Source organism: Lepus europaeus, chromosome 18 (assembly GCF_033115175.1).
Source record: "Lepus europaeus isolate LE1 chromosome 18, mLepTim1.pri, whole genome shotgun sequence".
Taxonomy (NCBI): domain Eukaryota; kingdom Metazoa; phylum Chordata; class Mammalia; order Lagomorpha; family Leporidae; genus Lepus; species Lepus europaeus.
Genome location: NC_084844.1, coordinates 1,991,405 through 2,019,362, shown reverse-complemented (window position 1 = coordinate 2,019,362; position 27,958 = coordinate 1,991,405). Strand labels below are relative to the sequence as shown.

The window sequence follows — 27,958 nt, the reverse complement described above, 5'->3', positions numbered from 1 at the left end:
CCGTCCCCGGCTGCTTTCCCAGGTGCGTTAGCAGGAGCTGGGTCAGGAGCGTGTCACTCTGGACTCGACCTGGCCCTCGCGTAGGAGGTAGGGCTGTGGCAGGTGCACCTTGGCCCACCGCACCACAGTGCACGAGTGTTGCCGTGAGAGTGCAGGTCTTGAAGGTGGCAGGAAAGATGCGTGTTGTCCAGAAACAGGGGAAGAAGTTGCACGCGTGGTTCTCCAGCAGGGATACCTGGGCCGGATAAGCACACGGAACCCTGCTCCACCACACCACAGAGCCAGGCCAGGCCGAGGTGCCACTCCACACCAGAAACACACGCTGGGAGCAGCCAGTGTCGGTGCGGATGCCGAGCCACGGGAGGCCCTGTGCCCGGCTGGTGGGAGCGTGCGATGGCACAGCCGCTCTGAGAGGGAAGCTCCCAGCCCCGCCCCGCGGCAGCCCCGGTGTGGGTGTGCACAGGGGGGCCCTGGGCAGCGCTGTTGGCAGCGGCCGGAGCTGGAAGCAGCCCGTGCCCATGGATAGAGGAGAACACACATAGGGGAGTAGGACTCAGCCTTAAAAGGCACCGGCCGCAGCACGGGTTTACCGGGAGGACCTCATGCCAGGTGCCATAAGCCAGTCACAGGGGACCGAGCCTGTGTGGCCCCTGAGTCCCCTGGAGGAGTCACCTCACAGAGGCAGGGAGAGTGGGGGCTGCCGGGCGGCGGGCCGGGGGGCCGGGGGGTTGGGGAGTGACTGTTTAAGGGGACGGATTCAGCTTTGCCAGGTGCGAGGCCACTGGAGTTTGGTTGCACAGCAACGTGACTGTGGTTCACACCTGGAAATGGTTAAGTGGTGAATGTGTCCTGTCTCCTACGATTTTAAAAGATGATTTTGTTTATTTATTTGAGAGGCAGAGAGAGAGAGAGAGAGAGAGAGAGAGAGATCTTCCATCAAATGGCCACAACAGCCAGGGCTGGGCCAGGCCAAAGCCAGGAGCCAGCAGCTTCCTCCAGGTCTCCCACGTGGGCGCAGGGGCCCAAACACCTGGGCCACCTTCCACTGCCTCCCCAGGTGCATTAGCAGGGAGCTGGATGGGAAGTGGAGCAGCCGGGACTTGAACCGGCGCTCACGTGGGATGCGGTGCTGCAGGCGGCGGATTTACCCGTGGAGCCATGGTGCCGGCCCCGCCAGAGTTCTGTGTGCTCGCGTCCCCCTGGTTGTCAGTCCTGGCTCAGGTCCATTTCCTCTGCACAGGAACCAGCTGCTTCAGGTCATGGAACGGAACCAGCACTTGCTGGGCCTGGATCAGTATCTCTTCCGCTCCTGGTTTAGTTTGCTTCCTCTGGGGCAGCTGGTGCACTACATGGAGAGCTTCGCCGAGCACCTGACTGGCTGTCCTGCCCGGGTCCTGGACTGTCTCCTGGGGACCGCCTACCGGCTGCAGGAACTTTCTTGGGTCGGGTACCTGAACGCACAGGTGCGTGGTCTGCACTGGGCCCTCAGGCCGCGGCAGGGGGCGGCCTGGCCTGGGGTGGCCCTTGCTCCTTGGGGCTAGGGGTGGATTTGAGTTGGGTCATCTTCTACTGCTTTCCCAGGCCATAGCAGAGAGCTGGATTGGAAGTGGAGCAGCCGGGACTTGAAGTGGTGCCCATATGGGATGCTGGCGCCGCCGGCAGCCACTTAACCCGCTGTGCCACAGCGCCGGCCCCTACCTTGATTTTTTAAACACAGTTTATTTATTTATTTGGAGGGCAGAGTGACAGAGAGGAAGAGAGAATGACCTTCCACCCACTGGTTCACTCCCCAAATGGGCGCCACAGCCGGAGTGGGGCCAGGCTGAAGCCAGGAGCTTCCTCCAGGTCTCCCGCGTGGGTGCGGGGATCCAAGCACGTGGGCCATCTGCTGCTCTCCCAGGCCATTAGCGGGAGGTCCGTCGGGAGCAGAGGAGCCGGACTCCAGCCCGTTGCTGGAGTGGGGCCAGGCTGAAGCCAGGAGCTTCCTCCAGGTCTCCCGCGTGGGTGCGGGGATCCAAGCACGTGGGGCTGCTCTCCCAGGCCATTAGCGGGAGGTCCGTCGGGAGCAGAGGAGCCGGACTCCAGCCCGTAGCTGGTTTATTTTTTTACTTTTCTCAGCAGACGTGGACGTCTCACCTCAGCCCCTCCCTGTCTCTCTCCCCTCGCTGCCCTAGGCTATCCAGAGGACCTTCCAGATGCTGCTGCACCTGCTGGACATCTGTCAGACCGCGTGAGTAGAAGAGCAAAGGACACTGTCCCGAGTGTCACTGCTCCTCCCTGGTGATTGACAGCATCCGTTCTGCTGTTGTCAGGGGGAGCCATCGTCCATCACAACGTATTCTGTTTGTCCGTGTGGGTCAGTCTTGTAGCCATCAGTTTGTTGAAAGGTTTGTTGATTTCAAATGCAGAGTGACAGAAAGACAGAGAGAGATCTGTCCAGTCACTCCCCAGATGGCTGCCACGGCCAGAGCTGGGCCAGGCCGAAGCCAGGAGCTCCCACCGGCTCTCCCACGTGGGTGCAGGGCCCAAGTGCTTGGGCCATCTCCCCTGCCTCCTATTGGCAGGAAGCTGGGTCGGAAGCAGAGTAGCCGGGATTGAAACCAGGCCTCCCAAGGGGTGCTGCACGCCCTCTGTGCCCGCGCCAGCCTTGTCATCTTCAGTTTTTAAACCAGACATCCACTGCTGGGACCCGCCCAGCCTTCGTCCCACGCGTCCTCCCGTGTCTGTGTCTTGCACCCTTGAACGTTTAGTCCTTGGGTGCCCCGGACGTCGGGTCGGCTTCGAGTCACAGCGTAAAATGACTGCCCCAGCAGTCGTCTGCTCCCGGGCGTCTGTGGGATGTCGTCTCCCTGTGGGATGGGGCGCCGGGAGCGAGCGGAAGTGCAAGGGGCCGTGGGTGTCTGCTGAGATGCACTGGGTCACTCCCCAAATGCCTGCAACAGCCAGGGCCCAGCCCCGCTGACGCCGGAGTCCGGGACTCAGCCTGGGTCTGCGCGTGGGCAGCAGGGACCCAAATACTTGAGCCGTCAGCAGCTGCCTCCCGGGTGCTAAACACGAGCAGTGGGGACTCGAACCCAGGCACTCAGATACGAGAAGTGGGCGTCCCACGCGGAGACCGGACCCCCGTGCTGGACGCCTGCCCACTGACAGGGGCAGAGCCCGAGGACTTGTTTCCTTGTCACCCTGGACGTGGGTTTGACCACAGGGGCCGAGAGATCGCCGTAGTCGTTAGCATTTTCCAGGGAGGGGTCTGGTCCCGGGGGCTCTGGGCCGCTGCGCCGGGTCCTCGGCGGCGTGTGCACGCTCTCTTCGCTCTCGGGCAGGATCGTCCAGGAGGCCTTGCTGCAGGCCTGCCGGGCTGTGTGCTTGAGACTCCACGAGCTCGCCTGCGGCCTCACCAAGAGCGTGGCGTTCTATGAGATCCCTGCCTTGTCGGCGGAGACCGTGTGCAAACTGCTCGTCCTGCAGCCCGCCGCGGTGAGTGGGGGTGACTGATGGGCCCTGCCTGGGCGGGCTCGCTCCCCGAGGGCTGGAATGCCACGTGCACCCTACCTGGGCGGGCTCCCCACTTGCTCCCCGAGGGCTGGAATGCCACGTGCACCCTGCCCTGACACACATACCCTTCCCCGGGCGGGCTCCCCACTCGCTCCCCGTGGGCTGGAATGCCACGTGCACCCTGCCCGGGCGGGCTCCCCACTCGCTCCCCGTGGGCTGGAATGCCACGTGCACCCTGCCCGGGCGGGCTCCCCACTCGCTCCCCGTGGGCTGGAATGCCACGTGCACCCTGCCCGGGCGGGCTCCCCACTCGCTCCCCGTGGGCTGGAATGCCACGTGCACCCTGCCCGGGCGGGCTCCCCACTCGCTCCCCGTGGGCTGGAATGCCACGTGCACCCTGCCCGGGCGGGCTCCCCACTCGCTCCCCGAGGGCTGGAATGCCACGTGCACCCTGCCCAGGTGGGCTCCCCACGTGCACCCTGCCCAGGTGGGCTCGCTCCCCCAGGGCTGGAATGCCACGTGCACCCTGCCCGGGCGGGCTCCCCACTCGCTCCCCGAGGGCTGGAATGCCACGTGCACCCTGCCCAGGCGGGCTCCCCACTCGCTCCCCGAGGGCTGGAATGCCACATGCACCCTGCCCGGGTGGGCTCTGTCCCCCAGGGCTGGAATGCCACGTGCACCCTGCCTGGGCGGGCTCCCCACTCGCTCCCTGTGGGCTGGAATGCCATGTGCACCCTGCCCGGGCGGGCTCCCCACTCGCTCCCCGTGGGCTGGAATGCCACGTGCACCCTGCCCGGGCGGGCTCCCCACTCGCTCCCCGAGGGCTGGAATGCCACGTGCACCCTGCCCAGGTGGGCTCGCTCCCCGAGGGCTGGAATGCCACGTGCACCCTGCCCGGGCGGGCTCCCCACTCGCTCCCCGAGGGCTGGAATGCCACGTGCACCCTGCCCAGGTGGGCTTGCTCCCCGAGGGCTGGAATGCCACGTGCACCCTGCCCGGGTGGGCTCGCTCCCCCAGGGCTGGAATGCCACGTGCACCCTGCCCGGGTGGGCTCGCTCCCCCTGGGCTCGAATGCCACGTGCACCCTGCCCGGGCGGGCTCCCCACTCGCTCCCTGAGGGCTGGAATCCAACACGTGGCTGATTCAGATCTCAGATACTTAGTGGACACCTAAGAGCAGGGTCAGTGCCCTGGGTCTCCTGGGACTTAGCTGGGAGGCAGAGATTCACTCGGCTCTACAGCCACAGGGAAACCACGGGGCCTCGAGGCCAGGCAAGGACTCTCCCACGATAACCGTTCTCGTTCCCTGATTCCATATTTCACAGGGGACAGGGACCCTTTCTCTAAATAACCTGCATGTCCAAGCCTGGCCTTCCCCAGCGAGCGAGGGCCACAGGTGGCAGGTGCAGGGCTGTGGGCCTGTCTCGCTGTGTGCACTCTTGGGCCCTGGGCTGATCCCAGCTCCCCTGTGCCCCTCCGTCGTCCCGACTTCTGTGCCTGCAGTCAGCCCCGCCTGTCTCTGAGCACTTCCTGTCCTGGCTGTCACTCAGGCCCGCACGTCACTGGTGCTGCTTCGTTTCCCAGCGGCATCGATCCCCTTGCGTTTGTGCGCTTGAGCCTAGAGTGATGTAAGGCCTTGTAGTCCCACTGTCCACGTCTTCTTGCTAATGCTTGTTTATGTTGCTCGACTTGGAAGGCAGAGAGAGGGAGGGAGAGAAAGGGAGATGCAGGTTCTCGGTCACCCCTCTCTGTCCACCTCTGCTGGGTGCTGGGGGATTGTGTGCGGCTGGGGCCACAGTTCAAGACCAAAGGTGGCCCTGGATGATCACAAGGGACACTTCTGGATTGTTCAGAAGGTGCCGTGCAAGGGCCAGCATGTTCCATTCCCAGATGCGAGCCATCTGGGCCACCTGGGGAGGGTCAGGCCAGGCCGCCTGCTGAGGCCCTGCCTGGAGGAGGCACAGCTACTCCACTGGGCCGCTGGCCGCCCAGGCAGAGACTGCTCGGCTCTCTGGCCTTTCCCGAAAGCTGCTGTAGCTGATCCTTCTCCTTACTGTTTGCTGGGTCCAGAACTTTCTGGGGAAATCAAAGAGCTTGTCCGAGGTGGGCTTCACATGAGGGCTGTGTGTGGCATCTGCAGGGGTCCGGGGACAAGTGACGCATGGTGGTGTCCAAAAGCCCAAGTGAGCCCCACTGTTCTTGCAGGACTCCGTGGAGCGGCCTGGGGAGGCAGCCAGGAGGAGCTCGGGCACAGCCGCCTTCCAGGAGACGCTGGCCACCACGAGGGCCTGGCTCCAGGGGGTCTTCAAGGAGAACATGCTGAAGAACTCGCATTTCTCTGACGTCCGGTTCACCTACCCCCACGAGATCCAGGTGACTGCTGGGAGCGGAGACACTGCTCAGGGCTCCCGGGGAGGGGTGTGCCGCGGCTGAGCTTCCGTGTGACCGCATCCTGAGGGCTGTGGGCACTGTGCTGCCTCTGTGGAATAAGGACTGGCTGTTCACCCAGCAGGGCCGCTCCGGGGGCACGGGAGACAGCAGGTGGGAGGTGCCGTCGCACCTCTTGCCTGGCATGCCGGCCAGCAGGATCTCAGTAGTGGTGGTGGTAGTGATGGTGGTGTTGGTGTTGTGTTGGTGCTGGTGGTGACTGTGGTATTGGTGTTGGTGATGGTCGAGGTGATAGTGGTGGTGGTCGTGGTGGGGGTAGTGATGGTGGTGCTGGTGGTTGTGATGGTGGTAATGATAGAGATGATGGTGATGGTGATCATGGTGGTGTTTATCGGTGGGGTGGTGGTGGTGATGGTGTTTGGTAATGGCAGAGGTACAGGTGACTGTGATGATGGTGGTGGTGCTGGTGATGGTTGTGATGGTGTTGTGGTAGAGATGATGGTGATGGTGGTGTTGGTGGTGATGGTGGTAGTGATGGTGTTTGTGGTAATGGTGGTGGTACAGGTGATGGTGTGATGGTGGAGTGGTGGTGATGGTAGTGGTGGTTGTGATGGTGTTGGTGATAGAGGTGATGGTGGTGTTGATGGTGTTTGTGGTGGTGATGATGGTGTTGGTTGTGGTTTTGATGGTGATGGTGTTGGTGGTAGAGGTGATGGTGGTGTTGGTGGTGATGGTGATAGTGTGGTGGTAGTGACGCTGTTTGTGGTAATGGTGATGGTATAGGTGATGGTGTGATGGTGGTGATGATAGTGATGGTGGTGGTGGTTGTGATGGTGTTGGTGGTAGAGGTGATGGTGGTGTTGATGGTGTTGGTGTTGGTGGTGGTGGTGATGGTGGTGTTGATGATGTTGGTGTTGGTGTTGGTTGTGGTGTTGATGGTGTTGGTGTTGATGGTGTTGGTGGTGATGGTGGTGTTGGTGGTGTTGGTGCTGTGGTAGTGATGGCACAAACAGGTCTTGTGGGCTCCTGTAAAAGGCTCCATCTGAGGGCAGTTAAGTGGTTGGTGGGGCAGCCGGGGGAAGGTACGGAAACCGCCTCTTCCCGTGGCACCTGACGGGCTCTTGCCAAAGACATTTCAATGGGAATCAGATCCTGGGGCAAGTTTAGGACAAAGCTGCCGCAGACACAGTCCACAGCGGGGGCGGCCTGGGCTTTCACGAGTCCTCAACGTCATAAGAGAAAGTGAGAGACGACAGCAGAGTCCTGGGCTGGGCCCGGACGGGAGAGGTGGGGTCGTCGGGACAGCTCCATGGGGGCGTCCTGGCCAAGCAGAGAAGCCGCTCGTTTACAGAGGGGGAGAGCAGGGCTCCCGGGGATGCGTTGGCAATGTCCTTGCAATGTTTTTGTAAAAACAGAACACTGGAGCGAAACCCTTTCGATAGACGACAGTCACATGGTGCAGGTGGCCACAGTGGGGCCCGGCCCAGCGGGGCCTGGGGATTGGAGGCCGAGGTGGCTGCCGTGACTGCCACGGGTGGTGGGCCCGGCGTCCTGAGTGCAGCACTCGCCATGCCACCCCCAGGACCCGTCCTGGTGTCGGGGGCGGCTCTGGCCCGAGCTGTGTGGTGACTGTTGCCTTCCCGTGGGTTTTGTTTTGCAGGTCTGGAGGCGGCTGGTGGAAATAGGCTTCCCCGTGGAGCTGGGCTGGAAGGAGTCCCTGCTGGGAGACCTGGAGGGGAGGCTCACACAGGTACCGGCGGCCGGGACGCAGGCCTCAGAGCACCGGCAACAGCCAACAGATAGGAACGGTGCAGAGCCAGCCTCTGGTTGGCAGGGAGTGGAAGGAATCACAGCTTGGTATTTCTTTCTTTCTTTTTTTTAAAGATTTATTTATTTATTTAGAAGTCAGAGTTACAGAGAGAGAGGAGAAGAGATGGAGAGAAACTGTCCATCCATTGGTTCACCCTCAAATGGCCACAATGGCCAAAGCTGAGCAGGTCCGAAGTCAGGAGCCAAGAGCTTCTTCCAGGTCTCCCACGTGGGTGCAGGGACCCAAGGACTTGGGCCATCTTCTACTGCTTTCCCAGGCCACAGCAGAGAGCTGGATGGGAAGTGGAACAGCTGGGACTCGAACTGGTGCCTGTGTGGAGTGCTGGTGCCACAGTGGCTTTACCTGCTATGCCATGGCACTGGCCTCGTTTTAGATCCATCTTGGTTTTTTTTTGTTTTGTTTTATTTTGTTTTGTTTTGGGACAGGCAGAGTTAGTGAGAGAGAGACAGAGAGAAAGATCTTCCTTCTGTTGGTTCACCCCCCAAATGGCCGCTATGGCCGGCGCTGCGCTGATCCGAAGCCAGGAGCCAGGTGCTTCCTCCTGGTCTCCCATGGGGTGCAGGGCCCAAGGACCTGGGCCATCCTCCACTGCACTCCTGGGCCACAGCAGAGAGCTGGCCTGGAAGAGAAGCAACCGGGACAGAACCCGGCGCCCCGACCGGGACTAGAACCCGGAGTGCCTGGCCACAGGTGGAGGATTAGCCTAGTGAGCCGCGGCGCTGGCCTTTTTTTTTTTTTGTTGTTCAAAAGGTGGAAGGACACAGAGAGGAAGAGAGGTCTTCCATCTGCTGACTCACTCCCCAAACGGCCACAGCAGCCAGCGCTGGGCCGGACTGAAGCCAGGAGCCTAGAACTCCATCTGGGTCTCCCTCGCGGGTGCAGGGGCCCAAGCACTGGGCCGTCTTCTGCTGTCTCCCGGGGCATCAGCGGGGAACTGGGTCAGAAGTGGAGCTCTGACGTGGGATGCGGGTGCCCGGGCGGCAGCCTAGCCTGTGGCTGCTCAGCGCCTGCCCCTCTGGTCCTTCCTGCGGAGTTTGACCCCAGAAGAATGTCTCCGTTTTGTTGGGCTATCGCAGAGTCTGGCCGTCACAGAACCCCAGGAGTTCACGGGGTGAGCCCCTCCCCCATGCAGGAGCCCCGAGTGACCTGCTGGGGGCACAAGTCTCATCAGACGCAGTGACGATGGAGAATCAAAAGCGTTCTTCCTTTTGAATTCAGACTGTGGGGCAATTCGTGTTCACTGGTCTGTGTGACTGTTGCGTGGCTCTTTTTAGAAAATCAGAGGCTAGGAAAAAAGACGGACTTCTCCGAATTTTCCGGCGGCTCTGGTTGTTTTCATTCTAACCGTGCGGGTCTGGTTTGGGCGTGGGGCCGGGGGACAGGTGGGTGTGGGCTGGGGAGATGGCGGGCGAGCGGCGGAGACGCGGGCAGCCCCAGGAGCCCTCACTGCCCTCCGCGGTTGCAGGAGAGGCCGCTCGCCCAGATCTCCGCCTACTGCAGCACCCGCTGGGACACCGCGGGCCCCGAGGACAGCGTGGCCCAGAGCTTTGAGAAGTGCGTCATCGAAGCCGTGAGCTCAGCCTGCCAGGTAACCGACCGACCTCTCCTGGGAACGCACTGGGGCTCGCGTGGGTCAGCCCGGGGCTGTTAGTGAGGCCGCTGGGTCTGAGACCCTGCGTGGCGCTGGGCGTCGGGAGTGGGTGTCCGCTTCCTGCCCCGTGTAAGCTCTGCTCCTTCCCCACTCCTGAGCTGACCCCTCCTCCAGGTGGCCCCGTGGTCTCCTGTGCGTCACATGAGGTCATAGCCACACACGTGCTACCTTGGCCCAGTCTCGCTCTTTGCAATTTTACTTATTTATTTAAATCTTTACTTTTTAAAAAATATTTATTTACTTATATTTATTTGAAAGGCAGAGTTAGAGAGAGAGAGAGAGAGAGAGAGAGATCTTCCATCCACTGGTCACTCCTCAAATGGCTGCAATGGCCCGAGCTGGTCCAGACCGAGATCAGGAGCCTGGAACTCTGTCTTCCATCCACTGGGTCACTCCCTAAACGGCCACAAGGCCAGAGCTGGGCCAATCTGAAGCCGGGAGCTTCTTCCAGGTCTCCCATGCGGGTGCAGGGCTCCAAGCGCTGGCCCATTCTCTGCTGCTTTTCCCAGGCACATTAGCAGGGGGCTGGATCAGATGTGGAGCAGCTGAGACTTGAACCTGTGCCCACATGGGCTGCCGGCACCGTAGGCGGCACTTAACCCACGGTGCCGGCCCCAGACTGTCCCCCGCATGCCTGCAACCTGTGGGCCAGGGCTGGAGCCCGGGGCTGGGGACCACGTCTCCCTCTAGGGCAGCAGGGACCCGAGTCCTCGCACTACCGCCACTGCTTCCCAGGGTGCAGAGGGGCGGCTGGAGCCCGGGCGCTCGACGCAGGGGTGGGGGCGTCCCAGCTGCCTTCCCCTGACCCTCAGCTTGTGCGAGGCTTCTCTCTCTTTCTTGTTAAGCGCTTTATTGCGGTATCGTTGTGCACTGTACAATCCACCCCTGGATGTAGCGTTCCGTGGTTCTGGGCACCTCCACAGGCCCGTACAGCCGCCTCCGCGTCACCCCAGAGCACTGTCACAGCCTCCAAAGCGGCCCGGAGCCGCCAGCCTCTGCCGCCCCCGCCCCCGCCCCCTGCCGCTCACTCCCTGTGTCTGTGCGGCTCTGGGCGCTCTCACTGCAGGAGCTCCTGGGGGTGTGGCCTTTGTGTCTGACGATTCCTCTTAGCCTGCGAGAGTTGTGTGTGTGAGTGTGTAGTGTGTCAGTGTGTGTGAGTGTATGAGTGTGAGAGTATTGTGAATGTGTGTGAGAGTGTGTGATTGCGTGTGTGAGTGTGTGAATGTAAGAGTGTATGTGAGCGAGAGCGCGTGTGTGAATGTGTGTGTAAGTGTATGTGAGTGAGAGTGTGTATGTGTGAGACTGTGAGTGTGTGTGTGTGTACTCCCTCCTCATGGACAGGTGTCCGCTGTCTGCTTGTCCACAGCTGGGTGAGTGTGTGAGTGTGTGTGTGTGTGTGTGTACTTCCTCCTCATGGACGAGAGTCCTCTGTCTGCTTGTCCACAGCTGGGTGAGTGCGTGTGAGTGTGTGTGAGTGTGAGTGTGTGTGAGTGTGTGTGTACTCCCTCCTCATGGACGGGTGTCCTCTGTCCGCTTGTCCACAGCTGGGTGAGTGCGTGTGAGTGTGAGTGTGTGTGTGTGTACTTCCTCCTCATGGACGAGAGTCCTTTGTCCGCTTGTCCACAGCTGGGTGAGTGTGTGAGTGTGAGTGTGTGTGAGTGTGTGTGTACTCCTCCTCATGGGCGAGTGTCCGCTGTCCACTTGTCCACAGCTGGGTGAGTGTGTGAGTGTGAGTGTGTGTGAGTGTGAGTGTGTGTGAGTGTGAGTGTGTGTGTGTGTGTGTACTTCCTCCTCATGGACGGGTGTCCTCTGTCCGCTTGTCCACAGCTGGGTGAGTGTGTGTGAGTGCGTGTGAGTGTGTGTGAGTGTGAGTGTGTGTGTGTGTACTCCCTCCTCTGTCCGCTTGTCCACAGCTGGGTGAGTGTGTGAGTGTGAGTGTGTGTGTGTGTGTGTACTTCCTCCTCATGGACGGGTGTCCTCTGTCCGCTTGTCCACAGCTGGGTGAGTGTGTGTGAGTGTGAGTGTGTGTGTGTGTACTCCCTCCTCTGTCCGCTTGTCCACAGCCGGGCGAGTGTGTGTTCGGCTGCTGGAGGCATTGCTGGGCCAGTCTCTGTAGCTTCAGGTCCTCCCTCCTGGGCAGTAACGGGGGTCGAGTGGGAGCTGCGTCAGGGGCCTGCCCATGTGGGCTGGGCAGCGGCTGGACCGATCGCTCACGGTCCCCGCAGTGGGGGCTCCGCGTCTGTTTTCCAACTCTGATTCTGGCGGTCCCAGTGGGCGTGGCTTTGATTTGCATATCTCTGATGACCATGGCTTCCAGCGTCTTCTGTGTGTTGCTTGCAGGAGTTGCTCCTCCCCTGTGGGGGTCTCCGGGCAGCTACACCATCTGCGTCTTCTCCCATCCTGGGGGCTCGCTTTTCACTTCGGGGTGGGGGGGTCAGGCCATTCATGGAAGGCTTGGGAGGGGTCTCGAAGAAGCACTGAGCAGACGAGGCCCGTGTCCTCGCAGGCGGGGACCCCTGGCCATGGCGCTCGAAAGCTGTGCTGGTTTCCTCTTCTGAAGCACAGAGATTTTTGCTTTTGGTGACGTCCAGTCCCTGTCGTCTGTGGCTCGCACTTTGGGATCAGAGACTCCTTCGGCACACCCCAGGCGTGGGGTTCACCCTCTCGCTCCCCTCCGAGGCCGTGGCAGGCTCAGCTCCCACGTCCCGGCCTGGGATCTGTCTGAGGTCCTTGCTGTGTTTGGGGTGTATCTGCCCGCGGGGGCCCAGCTGTGCCGGCGCTGCTCCTGAGGGGAGCGTGCTGTCCCCTTGGACGACCTTGGACTTGACCGCAGCCGTGTGCGTTTTCTGCGCTGTCCGCCTCGTTTCTTGGCCCGCTCACCGCCCTTGCTGCCGTGCCACGCCGCCGTGACGACCGCTGCTTGCTGGAATGTTTGGAGACTGAGCAGTGTGGGTCCTCCTCCTCGGCTCTTCTCTCCTGGGACCATTTTGGGCTGCAGCTCCCCAGCTCAGCCTGCCGGGTTCCGCAGGGAGATCGGCTGGGGCTGGTGGGGCTGTGTTGGATCGGAGAAGTTTGGGAAGTGGCGCCAAATGTTGTCTCCGTGTCGGTGAGCTTGGGGTGTTGTCCACTTACTCGGATCTTCAATTTCCTTCAGTGCTTTGGTCCCGGGGTACGAGTGTTGCGCTGCTTCTGTTGGGTTTCTTTCCGGCACTTTACGCTCCTGCTGTGGCCGCTGAAGTTGTTCTTCACTTGCTTAGCTCGTTCACCGCGCGTGTGCAGAATCCCAGCTGCCCTGTGTCTGCCTGCGTCTGTGCTGGGCGCTTACGGCTCTGATGGTGAGAGAGTGAGTGTGCACGAGTGTGTGTACCTGAATGTGAGCATGTGTGCACAAGTGTGCATGTACATGAGTGTGTACATGTGTGTACATGCGTGTATGCATGAATGAGCACGTGAGTGTGTACCTGTGTGTGTACACGAGTGTATGTGTACATGAGCATGTGTGTGCATGAGTGTGTACATGAGTGTGCACGAGTGTGTATGTACACGAATGTATGTACACGAGTGTGTTCATGAGTGTGCACGAGTGTGCCTGTACATGAGTGTGTACATGTGTGTACATGTGTGTATGCATGAATGAGCATGTGAGTATGTGTGTACCTGTGTGTGTACACGAGTGTATGCACACATGAGCATGTGTGTGCATGAGTGTGTATGAGTGTATATGAGTGTGTACATGTATGTATGTGTGTACATCAGTGTGTGTGTACCTGTGTGTGGAGTGGGGGTGTGTGCATGAGGGTGTGTATATTTCCGCTTGTGTCTGTGCATCTGTGTGTGTATTTCCACGTGTGTCTGTGTCTCTATGTGCATGTGTGTGTGTGTGCACGCATGTCCGTGTGTTCGCGTCGCTGTGCTGGTCACGGAAGCGGCTGGGACGCAGGAGGAAGCGGCCGCTCCGAGAGCTGTTCGGTGCTGGCTCTGCCGTCTCAGGCCGAGGCCCAGTGCGGTCGGTTCTGAGGCTGCCGGGCCGGCGCGCATGCCTGGTGCCTCAGCCGCTGCTCTCTGTGGCTCTGCCCTCAGTCTCAGACCAGCGTCCTGGAGGGCGTCTCCTGTCAGGACCTGAGGAAATTCGGCACCCTCGTGTCTGCCGTGATCACCAAGTCGTGGCCCCGAAGCTGCGGGGAAGCCACGGACGACTTTGACGAGATTCTGGAACACCTGCTCACGGGGCCCGACGTCAAGCATCTCTTCAAGTTGTATGGTGCGTTCCCGGGGCAGGGACGCGGGCGCCCCGGCCCAGCTGGCGCTCACGCGGGATGGGCTCATGTTTCAAAGGAAGCAGATTGGGTGGAGGAGGGGCCCAGGAAGGCCCAGGATGCCTCGCATTATAACGACACCAGTGCTGGAAGCCGGCAGTGGTCGAGTGCCTGCTGGGTACCAGCTCCCATGCTGAAACAGTGTCTTTGATTTTTTTAAAAGATTTATTTATTTATTTGAAAGGCAGAGTTGCAGAGCAGGGGGGAGAGAGAGAGAGAGAGAGAGAGAGAGAGAGAGAGAGAGAGAGAGGGAGGATCTTCCATCTGCTGGTTCATGGCTGCAACAGCTGGGCCAGGCCAAAGGCAGGAGCCAGGAACTCTATCCGGGTCTCCCGCGGGGCTGGCAGGGGCCCAGGCACTCGGGCCATCTTCTACTGCCTTCCCAGGTGCACCAGCAGGGAGCTGGACTGGAAGTGGAGCAGCCGGGACTTGAACCGGCGCCCACGTGGGATGCTGGCGTCACAGCGGTGGCCCTCGATGCTGGCCCAGACTCAGCTCTGACGCCTGCTTGCGGAAAGTCTGCTTTAAGCCTTCAGTTTGCTGGTGAGGAATTGGAGACGCGGCCACCGGCGCTGTGGTGCAACAACAGCAAAGCCGCCGCCTGCAGCACCAGCGTCTCACGTGGGCACTGATTCGAGTCCCGGCTGCTCCACTGTCTTCCCGGTGCGGAGGCTCAGGCCACGAGTGGGCGTGGCAGGGCCCGTGGCTCACTCACTGGGGGCCTTGGTGCTACAGCTGGGACAGAGCTGCCGCAGTTCTTTTCAACGGTGCAGATGAGCGTGGTCCTCACAGACACCGGGAGAGAAAGCGGCAGGTTAGACTAAGCGTATCCAGACAATCCTACCCCTGTCCCAGCCCTGAGGCTCACAGAGTTTGGCAGAGTGGCGTTCACGGCCCTCGGCTGGCCTCCGGCTCTCTCCCCGCCGTGGGGCCTTCCTGGCTGGGGGCATGGGCACGGGGGCGCTGTGGTGCGAGGCGTGTGCTAGGTGCAGCCTTGGCAAACCCGAGAGACGCTGCCTCCCGGCCGGTTTGGGCCACTGTGGCGTCATCGGTGTGAACGAAGGCAGCCGGTCGGGTCTCCCAGCCACCGCGCCAGCCGTCTGGAAGCCCTCCCGGGCTGGGTCACGCAGGAGTCGGGCTGCTGGGTGAGAGCGGGAACCCCGGCTGAGCCCCCCGTGCCCTCCCCTGCTAGGAACCGACGAGAAGATACTGGCCAACATCACGGAGGAAGGCAAGAAGCTGATGGCTGCCGCCGACTCGGTGCTCACCACGGCCGCTGCCGAGCTCGTGTCGGGCAGCATTCTTGTCGGGCACCTGGAGCTGATCCTGAGGCACAGGGCCCAGTTTCTCGACGTCTGGCGACTGCGTAAGCACAGGCGGGGCCGCGTGCGGCGGAGTGCAGAGGAGTCACGGGCTGCAGCGCCTGTGTGTGCGTGTGTGTCTGTGTGTGTCTGTGTGCATGTGTCTGCGTGTGTATCTGTGTGTCTGTGTGTCTGTGTGCGTGTGTCTGCGTGTATGTGTGCGTGTGTCTGCATGTGTGTACATGTGTGTCTGTGTGTGCATGGGTGTCTGCGTGTGTGCGTGTGTCTGTGTGTGTACGTGTGTGCATGCGTGTCTGTGTGTGCATGTGTGTGTGTATCTGTGCACTGTATGTCTGTGTGTGTCTATGTAGCTATGTGACTCTGTGTGTCTATATGTATCTGTGTAAGTCTGTGTGTCTGTATATGTATGTGTGTGTCGGTGTAGATGTGTGCGTGGTTGTCTGCCTATGTTTGTATGTCTGCATATGTCTGTATATGTGTGTGTCTGTGTCTGCATATGTGTGTATGTGCTCTGTGTATGTGTGTTTATGTGTGTGTATGTCTGTGCCTCTGTGTGTGAGACTCTGTGAATGTGTCTGTGTATATCCATGTGTGTGTGTATTCTGTGCATCTGTGTATATGTTTATGTGTTTCTATATGTCTGTGTGTCTATCTGTGTGTGTATCTGTGTCTCTGTGTCTATGTATCTGTGTAAGTGTGTGTCTGTGTTTGTCTATATGTTTGTGTGTGTGTGGTTATCTGTGTCTGTGTGTGTTAATGTCTGTATGTGTGTTAAAGTGTTTATGTTGTGTGTATGTGTGTATGTGAATACGTCTTTATCTGTGTGTCTGTACGTCTGCATTTTGTGCGTGTCTGTTACTATCTGTGTATCAATGTTTTATGTGTCTCTGTGTGTCTGTGTCTACCTGTGTATGTGTCTGCATGTCTGTATGTGTGTGAATGTTTGTGTGTGTCTGTGTCTTTTTGTGTGTGTCTCTGTGTGTGTACATGTATATGTCTGTGTGTGTTAATGTCTGTGTATATGTGTGTATGTGTATATGTCTGTGTGTGTCTGTGTGTGTATGCGTGTACGTCTGTGTGTGTACGTCTCTGTGTGTCTGTGTCTATGTGTGTGTGTCTGTGTATACGTGTGTATGTCTGTGTGTGTGTCTGTGTGTGTATGCGTGTACATCTGTGTGTGTATGTCTCTGTGTGTCTGTGTCTGTGTGTGTCTGTGTGTGTATACGTGTGTATGTCTGTGTGTGTGTCTGTGTGTGTATGTGTGTACGTCTCTGTGTGTCTGTGTCTATGTGTGTGTGTCTGTGTGTACGTCTGTGTGTGTATGTCTCTGTGTGTCTGTGTCTGTGTGGTCTGTTTGTCTGTGTGTGTACGTGTGTCTGTCTGTGTGTGTGTATGAAGGGTGACCGCGTGGGCTCTGTAGAGTCCGTGTGTGTGTATGAAGGGTGACCGCGTGGGCTCTGTAGAGTCCGTGTGTGTGTATGAAGGGTGACCGCGTGGGCTCTGTAGAGTCCGTGTGTGTGTATGAAGGGTGACCGCGTGGGCTCTGTAGAGTCCGTGTGTGTGTATGAAGGGTGACCGCGTGGGCTCTGTAGAGTCTGTGTCTGTGTGTGTGTGTGTCTGTGTGTATATGTGTGTACGTCTGTGTGTGTGTATGAAGGGTGACCGCGTGGGCTCTGTAGAGTCTGTGTGTGTGTATGAAGGGTGACCGTGTGGGCTCTGTAGAGTCTGTGTCTGTGTGTGTGTGTGTGTATATGTGTGTACGTCTGTGTGTGTGTATGAAGGGTGACCGCGTGGGCTCTGTAGAGTCTGTGTGTGTGTATGAAGGGTGACCGTGTGGGCTCTGTAGAGTCTGTGTGTGTGTATGAAGGGTGACCGTGTGGGCTCTGTAGAGTCTGTGTCTGTGTATGAAGGGTGACCGCGTGGGCTCTGTAGAGTCTGTGTGTGTGTATGAAGGGTGACCGCGTGGGCTCTGTAGAGTCTGTGTCTGTGTATGAAGGGTGACCGCGTGGGCTCTGTAGAGTCTGTGTGTGTGTATGAAGGGTGACCGCGTGGGCTCTGTAGAGTCTGTGTCTGTGTATGAAGGGTGACCGTGTGGGCTCTGTAGAGTCTGTGTCTGTGTGTGTGTGTGTCTGTGTGTATATGTGTGTACGTCTGTGTGTGTGTATGAAGGGTGACCGTGTGGGCTCTGTAGAGTCTGTGTCTGTGTGTGTGTGTGTCTGTGTGTATATGTGTGTACGTCTGTGTGTGTGTATGAAGGGTGACCGTGTGGGCTCTGTAGAGTTGCTTTTCTTGCAGTGATTCTGGGGTGCCTGTGATTCCCGGAGGAGTCCTGGCCTAGTGAGCGTCCGTGCTGGGTCTCAGGGCCGTCGGGGGCGTGGGGTCAGCAGTCTCGGGAGGCTCGCGTGCGCCAGGCCCTCCCGGGCAGTGCAGTGGGGGCCTTCAGACGCGGCGCTCTGGGGAGTGCTTTGCCCTGTTGATCTGTTTGACCTGTTGCTTCGTGTGGTTTTCCAGAGAGAAAAGCGTCTTCCTCCCGAGAGGACCAGTGCGACGTGGAGGAGTTGCTGGGCTGGAGGAAGGCGGAGCTTGACTTTCTGAAGACGGAGCGGAGGCGCGTGGGCAGCCTCCTGAGCCAGTGTGGGAAGGTGCAGCACCTGGTGCAAGGTGGTGTCTTTTCTCCTTTCTGTATTTATTTGAAAGTCAAATGTACTCGAGGGGGAGAGGTCCTCCATCCACTGGTTCACTCCCCAAATGGCCACAACGGCCAGGGCTGAGCCAGACCAGAGCCAGGCGCCAGGAGCCTCCTCCGGGTCTCCCACGCAGGTGCAGGGACCCGAGGACTTGAGCCATCGTCCACTGCTTTCCCAGGCCATCAGGAGGGAGCTGGGTTGGAAGTGGAGCAGCCGGGACACAAACCTGCACCCATATGGGGTGCGGTGGCTCCACCTGCTGCCCGTGGCGCCGGCCCACCTGGTCCTTCCTTAAATCCTGTCCTGTTCCCGTCAGGGTCACAGTGTTTCATCTTCCCAAGAGCACTGAGACTTTTGACTTAGATGTTTTCTTTTAAAAATATTTACTTACTTGAAAATCAGAGTGACAGAGAGAGGGAGAGACACAGAGAGAGACCCTCTTCCCAAATGCCCACAGCAGCCCAGATGGGGCCAGGCCAAAGCCAGGTGCCAGGCGCCAGGAGCCAGGAGCCAGGAGCCAGGAGCCAGGCGCCAGGAGCCAGGCGCCAGGAGCCAGGAGCCAGGAGCCAGGAGCCCCGGCCGGCCTGTCGCGTGGGTGCTGGCTCAGGCACTCAGCCGTCATTCGCTCCCTCCCCGCGCATCAGCAGGGAGCTGGATCAGAAGCAGAGCGGCCGGGACCTGAACCGGCGCCCATAGGAGGTAGGGGCGTCCCAGGCAGCGGTTTGAACCCGCCCCACCACGTGTTTGGCCCCAGGTTTTCGTCTTCCATTTATTTATGTATTTCAGAGGCAGAGAGAGGGACAGACGGCTCCCATCTGCCGGTCACTCCCAGATTCCCACAGTGACAAGTGCTGGGCCAGCTTGAGGCTGGGAGCCAGGAGTCCAGGTCTCCCACCTGAGTGGCAGGAGCCCAATTACTTGAGCCATTGCTGCTGCATTCCAGGGTCCGCCCTTATACAAAACCGGAGTCGGGATCCTCAGCCGAGGATCGAACCCGGGCATTCTGTTGTGGCATGTGGGTGTTTTAGCCAGTGTCTTAACTGCTGAGCCAAACACCTGCTCCAAACTTCTTTTTAAATAAAGACTTATTTATTTATTTAAAAGTCAGAGTTAGAGAGAAAAGCAGAGGCAGAGAGAGAGAGAGAGAGAGAGAGAGAGAGGTCTTCCACATGCTGGTTCACTCCCCAAATGGCCACAAAGGCCGGAGCTGTGCCGATCCGAAGCCAGGAGCTTCTTCCAGGTCTCCCACGTGGGTGCAGGGGCCCAAGGACTTGGGCCATCTTCTACTGCTTTCCCAGGCCACAGCAGAGAGCTGGATCAGAGGTGGAGCAGCCAGGACTTGAACCAGAGCCCGTATGGATGCTGGCACTGCAGGTGGCAGCTTTACCTGCTACGCCACGGTGCCCCCAAACTTTTCTTTCTCTTTTCTTTGTCAGTTTCATGTTTCTTCCACCTTGATTTTACATTTTATAAAATATTTTTCCTTTGGACTTTAGAAAATATTTATTTGAGAGAGGGGAGAGAGAGAGACAGACAGATCATCCTTCCACTGTTCACTCCCCAAATGCCTTCCACAGTCGAGGCTGGGCCAGGCCAAAGCTGGGAACCGGGAACTCAGTCCAGGCCTCCCACGTGGGCGGCAGGGACCCGGGTAGGTGAGCCGTCGCCTGCTGCCTCCCAGGTGCACATTAGCAGGAAGCCGACTGCAGAGTGGAGGGGACAGGAGAAGACGTGGGTGCCAGGCAGAGGACAGGGGAGGGGACGTGGGTGCCAGGCAGAGGACTGGGGAGGGGGGCGTGGGTGCCAGGCAGAGGACTGGGGAGGGGGCGTGGGTGCCCAGGCAGAGGACTGGGGGAGGGGGCGTGGGTGCCCAGGCAGAGGACTGGGGAGGGGATGTGGGTGCCCAGGTTGAGGTGGGGTTGCTGCACCCAGCGCCTGCTCCCCCAGGTTGCTCCTCTCTCCTCTCCTCTCCTCTCCTCTCCTCTCCTCTCCTCTCCTCTCCTCTCCTCTCCTCCCCTCTCCTCTCCTCCCCTCCCCTCCCCTCCCCTCCCCTCCCCTCCCCTCTCCACCCCTCCCCTCCCCTCCCCTCTCCTCTCCTGCTTTCCATGTCGGGGACCCCTGTTTGTCTCTGCGAAGGGAGATCCCTACAAACGGGTTGAGAAAGGAAGAGTGAGTTGGGCCTCTGGGCTGCTGGACAGGGCTCTCTGGTCTCCTCAGGTTCCTGGCCTCCTGCCAGCGGGCCTGGGCCTGGCCGCCGCTCGCTGTGGGTTCTCGGGGTCGTGCTCGCCTGTGTGTCCCCAGGTCTCAGTGTCGGTCTCCTCCCTCCTGGCTGCCTGCTGTTCCCCTCTGGTGGGACGTTCCGTAGCCTGTGTTCCCCCACTGGGTATCACAGCATCTCTTCATGTCTGGATGACCCCAGCCCCACAGCCTCCACCCTCTGGTACACAGGCTGCTGGGTGCTCGCCAGGGGGCAGGAGGTTGTCTGCCTGCTGTGTTCACAGTGACTGAACCTGACCCACTTTTTTATTTTAAAATGTATTTAACCATTTGAAGGGTTGAGTAACAGACAGAGAGACTCTTCCATCCTGCAGCAGCCAGGGCTGGGCCAGGCCACAGCCAGGAGCCTGACGTCCATCCAGGTCTCCCGTGGCAGGGGCCCAACTTGAGCCACTGCGTTCCCAGGCCCATGAGCAGAGAGCTGGGAGCAGCGCCCCCTATGGGCAGCCGTCGGCATTGCAGGTGGCGCCAGCCCTGGGACCACTGCTGAAGTGACTGACACCCTTGCTCTGTTTCTCAGTGCCACCACCCCCCCACCCCCAGTTCTGGCCACTCTGCTTGTAGGGACCCGTGGCCTGGCCCCCTGGCGGCCCCAGTTCCCCTGCACGTCTGTGGCCCGGGGATCCCCGCCCTCGCCCCAGCTAGTGTTTGCACGGCAAACCTGGTTTTCAGCTTCTAGAATGTTGCCTCTGTTGCCTCCTCTCCGACTCCTTCCCTCCTGCTCCGGCCAAGGCTTTTATTTTTTTTAACAGGCAGAGTGGATAGTGAGAGAGAGACAGAGAGAAAGGTCTTCCTCCCGTTGGTTCACCCTCCAATGGCCGCCGCGGCTGGTGCGCTGCGGCCGGCACACCATGCTGATCCGAAGCCAGGAGCCAGGTGCTTCTCCTGGTCTCCCGTGGGGTGCAGGGCCCAAGCACTTGGGCCATCCTCCACTGCACTCCCTGGCCACAGCAGAAGCTGGCCTGGAAGAGGGGCAACCGGGACAGGATCGGTGCCCTGACCGGGACTAGAACCCAGTGTGCCAGCGCCGCGGGCGGAGGATTAGCCTGTTGAGCCACAGCGCCGGCCAAGGCTTTTTTTTTTTTTTTTTTTAAACAGGCAGAGTGGACAGTGAGAGAGAGAAACAGAGAGAAAGGTCTTCCTTTTTGCCGTTGGTTCACCCTCCAATGGCCGCTGCGGCCAGCGCATCGCGCTTATCCGAAGCCAGGAGCCAGGTGCTTCTCCAAGTCTCCCATGGGGTGCAGGGCCCAAGCACTTGGGCCATCCTCCACTGCCTTCCCGAGCCACAGCAGAGAGCTGGCCTGGAAGAGGGGCAACCGGGACAGAATCCGGCGCCCCAACCGGGACTAGAACCCGGTGTGCCGGCGCCGCAAGGCGGAGGATTAGCCTGTTAAGCCACGGCGCCGGCCTGACCAAGGCTTTTTAAAACCAGTTTCTGCTGTCTGGAGTGGGATCGGGGAGGGTGGGAACCCTTGCGTGTTCTCAGCCTGTCAGCGGAACCCGCGTGGTGCGGTGCTTTCCGTGTCCGAGGACGCGTGAACGCGTGAACGCGTTTGTGGAGGCACAGAGGGTTTTGTTGTTTCTGTTTTAGAGGCAGAGCCAGACGGGAGTCCCCCGACTCCCCAGTGCCCACGACAGCCCCCACCTTCCCAGGAGCCAAGGCCATTCCTGGTCTCGCGTGGGTGTCGGGGCCCCAAGGCCGTCAGCGCCGCCTGGCCTCCAGCCGGCAGCCCCCTGGGAGCCTTGGGGCCTTACCCTCGAGTTGGGCATGTGCTCACTTGAGTTGTACTGAGCGGGAGATGGAAGGTTCTGTGAGCGAGGGTTGACGTTGGACATCTCCCTTTTCACAGTGGACTTCGGCGAGATGGCCGTGAGGCACGCGGAAGACCTCAGCCGGACAAGACTGAATGCGGCCGTGACCGTGAGGCCGCCCGCCTCCTCGGACGAGGAGCTGGCCACACACTACCACCTCAGCCCCGAGGCCCGAGGCATGGCCGAGCAGATCGACCTGCTGAAAGACAGCCACGTCTTCCAGCTCTTCTGGGAGGAGGCCGCACAGTCGCTGGGCCTCCCGGAGCCGCTGGGCGAGGCCGAGGACGAACCGCAGCGGCCGGTCGTGACGCTGGACGCGGCCCACGATGCTCTGTTTTGTCCCTGCTACAAGAAGTTTCTCAGGTTTTACCGGAATCTGAAGTCAGGAGAGGTCACCTTGGCGGAGGTGCACGTGGTTTTCAAGGACTTTGTGAACAAGTACAGCGACCTGGCCTTGGAGCTCCACGCCATGAGTGCTGTGGACGGGCAGGGCGCGAGGAGCTGGATTTACGGCCGCGTCCAGCAGGTCGAGGAGTACCACAGCCTGCACCAGGCCGTGCACTCGGCCAAGGTCATCCTGCAGGTCAAAGAGGCCCTGGGGCTGACCGGCAGCTTCAGCGTTCTGTACACTTTGCTAAACTTCGTAAGTCGTCTGCCGGGTCCGAGCAGGGCTCCCGGGGAGCTGGCGGGGGCCGCAGAGCTGCCTTCGAGCTGAACGCGAGGCCAGGATGTCCCAGGCTTTGGTTTCGCCCTGGTTTGTGATCGAGGCTGCTACTCAGCCAGTTGGTGTTCTTTTCTCTTCTCTTTCTTAAGTTTTCCTTATTTGTAAGGCAGAATTAGAGAGGGAGGGAGAGAGACGTCTTCATTCACTGACTCACTCCCCAAACGGCCACGATGATCAGGGCTGGGCCAGGCTGAAGTCAGGATCCGAGAACTCCATCTGGGTCTCCCACGTGGGTGCAGGGGCCCCAGAGCCTAGGCCGTCCTCCGCTGCCTTCCCGGGCCGTGAGCAGGGAGCTGGGTGGACAGTGGAGCAGGAAGGACAGAGCTGGTGCCCGTGCGGGATGCCGGCCCGATCAGTCTTTGGTCGGCTCGAGGATCGTGTTTTTGAAGAGTAGCCTCTTCAGGAATAGAAGCTAAACAGGAAACTGCTGCCGATTATCCAGTTACGCCCCCTAGATCTAGCGAGAACCAACCAGTGAGGAGGCGGAAGGTGAGCATTTGTGAAGTGTATGACGTCGTGCGTGATGGCAAGGACAGATAATGCTCAAAATCTAGCAGAGTTTGCACCTGCACTTGACCCCCACAGCATCAGTTCTTAAGTTACTGGTCTGGGCCTGTTTCTTTGTTCAACGTCAGAAACCCACACACTTGTTGTGGAGAGGAGTAGATTTTACTATTTCTTTTTTCTTTTTTTTTTTTTTTTTTTTGACAGGCAGAGTTAGACAATGAGAGAGAGAGACAGAGAGAAAGGTCTTCCTCCCGTTGGTTCACCCTCCAATGGCCGCTGTGGCCGGCGCATCGCGCTGATCCGAAGCCAGGAGCCAGGTGCTTCTCCTGGTCTCCCATGGGGTGCAGGGCCCAAGGTCTTGGGCCATCCTCCACTGCATTCCCGGGCCACAGCAGAGAGCTGGCCTGGAAGAGGGGCAACCGGGATAGAATCCGGCACCCCGACTGGGACTAGAACCCGGTGTGCCGGCGCCGCAAGGTGGAGGATTAGCCTGTTGAGCCACGGCGCCGGCTGATTTTACTATTTCTTAAAAAGGTTCAATTACTTATTTGAAATGCAGAGTGACAGGGAGAGACAGAGTCGAGAGAGAGAGAGAGAGAGGGAGGGAGAGAGGGAGAGAAATCTTCCGTCCACTGGTTCACTTCTCCAATGCCCACAATAGCCAGGGCTGGGCCAAGTTGAAGCCAGGAGCCCAGAATTCCATCTGGGTCTCTCGTGTGGGTGCAGGGGCTCAAGCACTCAGGCCACCTTCTCCTGCTTCCCAGGTGCGTTAGCAGGGAGCTGGATCAGAAGTGGAGCAGCCGGGACTTGAACTGGCGCTCTGATAGGGGACGCTGGCGTTGCAAGCAGTGACAGCCCACTGCCCCCAGTGCCAGACCCCGGGAACAGATCTCAAAGTCTGTGCGACATTCTTAGCTGCATGCCAGTTCCCGTTGACTGGGTGGGGCCGGGGGAGGGTGGGGGTTCATCGAGGGGTGTTGGGCCGTCCATCCTGGTGGCAAGCGCCTGGCCCACTGAGTAGCAGCAGCTGCGTCCCAGGGCTTCAGGGAGGGCGGTGCCTTTGGGTCGGCCGCTGCTGCACAGACTCCCCCGTTCGCTGGTCCCGGTCCACAGCAGGGCTTTGTCTTGCAGACGGATGACTTTGACAAATTTCGCCACGAGAAACTGGACCGGATCAGCCCGCAGCTCATCCAGGCCAAGAAGCTGCTGCAGGACATCAGCGAGCCGCGCTGCCAGTGCCTGAGGGAGCTGTCCCTGTGCAGGGAGTTCATCGGCTGGCTCCGGGACGCCCTGGCGGGTGAGGCCCGCGCTCCACGCTCGCTGGGGGTGGGGAGGGAGGGCCCCGTGGCGCACAGCCTGGTGCTCCAGCTCGTAGGCGGCCGTCACCTGCGTCCCTGAGCCGTCTGGGCCAGGTCCCCTCCCGGACTGCTGGTGGAGCTCCTATCAGGTCGGGATTCCCCGTGCTCTGCCGTCAGACTCTTTTCTTGGCCCCTTTAGCCTTTGCTTCCAGTGGAGACTGACCGGGGGACCAAGGGAGGTGGGGACCCCGCGGCAACGTCTCCCGCGGGCGTGCGTCTGCCCCGGCCGGGGGCTTGGTGGCCCCGGTAGTTCTGAGGCACCACTGCCTTGGCAGAGAGCGGAGGGAGAAGGCGTGGGCAGGCGGCAGTGCCCAGGGCGGGGAGGGGGGTGGTGGAGCCGCACTGGCCCCGCTGTCTCTGGCTGGGGACGCTGGTCCACCTTCACCCCTGTCCTTTGGTTAGTAATGAGGGCTGACCGTGCCTGTTTTGAAAGGAAATGAGGTAAGCAGACGCCCGGCGCCGTGCTGGGCCCACGTGGTTGTTGAGAGGTGAGATACGGGTCAGTGATGTCCCCACACCCTGTGAGACTCTCACGGAATACACGGAGTGGGTGAAACCCTACAAACCCATTGAGTGCCCGTCCATAGCTTCACGTAGGACGACTGCCCAAGACCGGAGCCTGGGGCCCGCGGGGAGCCGCCCCACACTGGCCTTCTCTGCTTCCTCCCCAGACATCAATGAGCTGAAGGTGTTTGTGGACCTGGCCTCCATCTCCGCTGGGGAGAATGACATTGACGTGGACCGGGTGGCCTGCTTCCACGACGCCGTGCAGGGCTACGCGCCCCTGCTGTACAAGCTGAGCGCCACGGCGGACTTCACCGTGTTCATGGACCATCTCAGGGAGCTCTGGAAGGCTCTGGACAATGACAAGCACCTGCCCAAGAAGCTGGTCAGTCTCATGGTGGCCCGGAGGCAGGGTCAGCCACGCGGAGCAGTGGGCAGCCTCAGAGGGCGACGGTGGGAGTGCGCACCCCCGGCCCGTGTGTGCGGCACGGCCGCTGGGACGGATGGGTGGTCACTCAGAACAGTGTCTTGTTGTGGAGGGCACTGCCTTCGCTAGCTGGTCAGTAAATGAGACACAAAACTGCCTACAACAGTAGTGCTGCCATCACACCGGGGAGCGCGTGCTGAGTGCTGCCGGTCGGTGTCTTAGGACGTAGCGATGCTCACTTTGTGAAGCGCTACTTTTTGACCTTTTCCGCCACTGATACAGGCAGATTTTTTTTTTCATAGGGAGGAAAAGAGCTTTTAGGGGTAAGCAGGCTCTCTGCTCCAGGGTCTGAGTCCACCCCCATAAGTAACAGTGGCCCCAGGGTCTGAGTCCACCCCCATAAGTAACAGTGGCTCCAGGGTCTGAGTCCACCCCCATAAGTAACAGTGGCTCCAGGGTCTGAGTCCACCCCCATAAGTAACAGTGGCTCCAGGGTCTGAGTCCACCCCCATAAGTAACAGTGGCTCCAGGGTCTGAGTCCACCCCCATAAGTAACAGTGGCTCCAGGGTCTGAGTCCACCCCCATAAGTAACAGTGGCTCGGCCCCAGGGTCTGAGTCCACCCCCATAAGTAACAGTGGCTCCAGGGTCTGAGTCCACCCCCATAAGTAACAGTGGCTCGGCCCCAGGGTCTGAGTCCACCCCCATAAGTAACAGTGGCTCGGCCCCGGGGTCTGAGTCCACCCCCATAAGTAACAGTGGCTCCAGGGTCTGAGTCCACCCCCATAAGTAACAGTGGCTCCAGGGTCTGAGTCCACCCCCATAAGTAACAGTGGCTCCAGGGTCTGAGTCCACCCCCATAAGTAACAGTGGCTCGGCCCCAGGGTCTGAGTCCACCCCCATAAGTAACAGTGGCTCGGCCCCAGGGTCTGAGTCCACCCCCATAAGTAACAGTGGCTCCAGGGTCTGAGTCCACCCCCATAAGTAACAGTGGCTCGGCCCCAGGGTCTGAGTCCACCCCCATAAGTAACAGTGGCTCCAGGGTCTGAGTCCACCCCCATAAGTAACAGTGGCTCGGCCCCAGGGTCTGAGTCCACCCCCATAAGTAACAGTGGCTCGGCCCCAGGGTCTGAGTCCACCCCCATAAGTAACAGTGGCTCCAGGGTCTGAGTCCACCCCCATAAGTAACAGTGGCCCGGCCCCAGGGTCTGAGTCCACCCCCATAAGTAACAGTGGCTCCAGGGTCTGAGTCCACCCCCATAAGTAACAGTGGCTCGGCCCCAGGGTCTGAGTCCACCCCCATAAGTCACAGTGGCTCGGCCCCAGGGTCTGAGTCCACCCCCATAAGTAACAGTGGCTCCAGGGTCTGAGTCCACCCCCATAAGTAACAGTGGCTCGGCCCCAGGGTCTGAGTCCACCCCCATAAGTAACAGTGGCTCCAGGGTCTGAGTCCACCCCCATAAGTAACAGTGGCTCGGCCCCAGGGTCTGAGTCCACCCCCATAAGTAACAGTGGCTCGGCCCCAGGGTCTGAGTCCACCCCCATAAGTAACAGTGGCTCGGCCCCAGGGTCTGAGTCCACCCCCATAAGTAACAGTGGCTCGGCCCCAGGGTCTGAGTCCACCCCCATAAGTCACAGTGGCTCGGCCCCAGGGTCTGAGTCCACCCCCATAAGTCACAGTGGCTCGGCCCCAGGGTCTGAGTCCACCCCCATAAGTCACAGTGGCTCGGCCCCAGGGTCTGAGTCCACCCCCATAAGTCACAGTGGCTCGGCCCCAGGGTCTGAGTCCACCCCCATAAGTAACAGTGGCTCGGCCCCAGGGTCTGAGTCCACCCCCATAAGTCACAGTGGCTCGGCCCCAGGGTCTGAGTCCACCCCCATAAGTAACAGTGGCTCGGCCCCAGGGTCTGAGTCCACCCCCATAAGTAACAGTGGCTCGGCCCCAGGGTCTGAGTCCACCCCCATAAGTAACAGTGGCTCGGCCCCAGGCAGCTGGTGCTTACCCGCTGCAGAGGACAAGGGACGGCACGCGCAGGGAGCCTGCGGGCAGGCGTTTCACAGACTCACATGCAGAGGAGCGCCGCTCTCGCGGTATTCCCGGTGCTCCCGGTGGTGCCAAGGAGCCACGAAAGGGCCTTCAGACCCAGGGCACCTTAGCCCTGCTGCGTGGGGCTCCCTGCCCACAGAACAGTGGCCCTCCACCGGGGAGCCAGGCTGTGGCTGGCTGTTCTCACCCGTTTCTCCACGAGTGCCGGTCCCGGCTGTGTGCTGGCCGCTGGTGGGCGGGCGGGGGGGGCGCAGCTGGTGCAGGAGCAGCCCCCACCTGAGCGACAGGGTCCTGGCAGGCACACAGGAGAGGCGCCTGGGCCGGCCCTGTGCCCTGAAGAGGGCTGAGCTGAGCAGGGGGCGGGGCGGGGGTGCCGCAGGCAGGTGGGCAGCCAGCACAGCGCCGGCCTGAGTGCCCCCTGTCGTCCCCACAGCGCGATTCTGCCAGGAACCTAGAGTGGCTGAAGACGGTGAAGGAGAGCCACGGGTCTGTGGAGCTGTCCTCCTTGTCCCTGGCCACAGCCATCAACAGCAGAGGCATCTACGTGCTGGAGGCACCCCAAGCCGGTCACAGGGTGGGTGGTCCACAGGGTGGGCTGCTGGGGAGGGGGGCGG

The 27,958-nt window shown here is 60.2% G+C and overlaps 1 protein-coding gene across 3 annotated transcripts in view; it reads left to right on the top strand.

The window, feature by feature from the left end:
- Positions 1-27,958, top strand: part of RNF213 (ring finger protein 213) — a 103,994-nt gene that overhangs the window by 18,702 nt on the left and 57,334 nt on the right. For all 3 annotated transcript variants that reach the window (XM_062215757.1, XM_062215756.1, XM_062215758.1), the window contains 13 exons: positions 1,241-1,463; positions 2,175-2,230; positions 3,324-3,477; positions 5,700-5,867; positions 7,543-7,632; positions 9,179-9,301; positions 13,445-13,625; positions 14,873-15,046; positions 17,514-17,663; positions 21,817-22,421; positions 24,141-24,306; positions 25,039-25,256; positions 27,778-27,918. In XM_062215757.1, the coding sequence (XP_062071741.1) occupies positions 1,241-1,463; positions 2,175-2,230; positions 3,324-3,477; positions 5,700-5,867; positions 7,543-7,632; positions 9,179-9,301; positions 13,445-13,625; positions 14,873-15,046; positions 17,514-17,663; positions 21,817-22,421; positions 24,141-24,306; positions 25,039-25,256; positions 27,778-27,918 (2,449 nt within the window). The remainder of the gene's footprint in view (positions 1-1,240; positions 1,464-2,174; positions 2,231-3,323; positions 3,478-5,699; positions 5,868-7,542; positions 7,633-9,178; positions 9,302-13,444; positions 13,626-14,872; positions 15,047-17,513; positions 17,664-21,816; positions 22,422-24,140; positions 24,307-25,038; positions 25,257-27,777; positions 27,919-27,958) is intronic.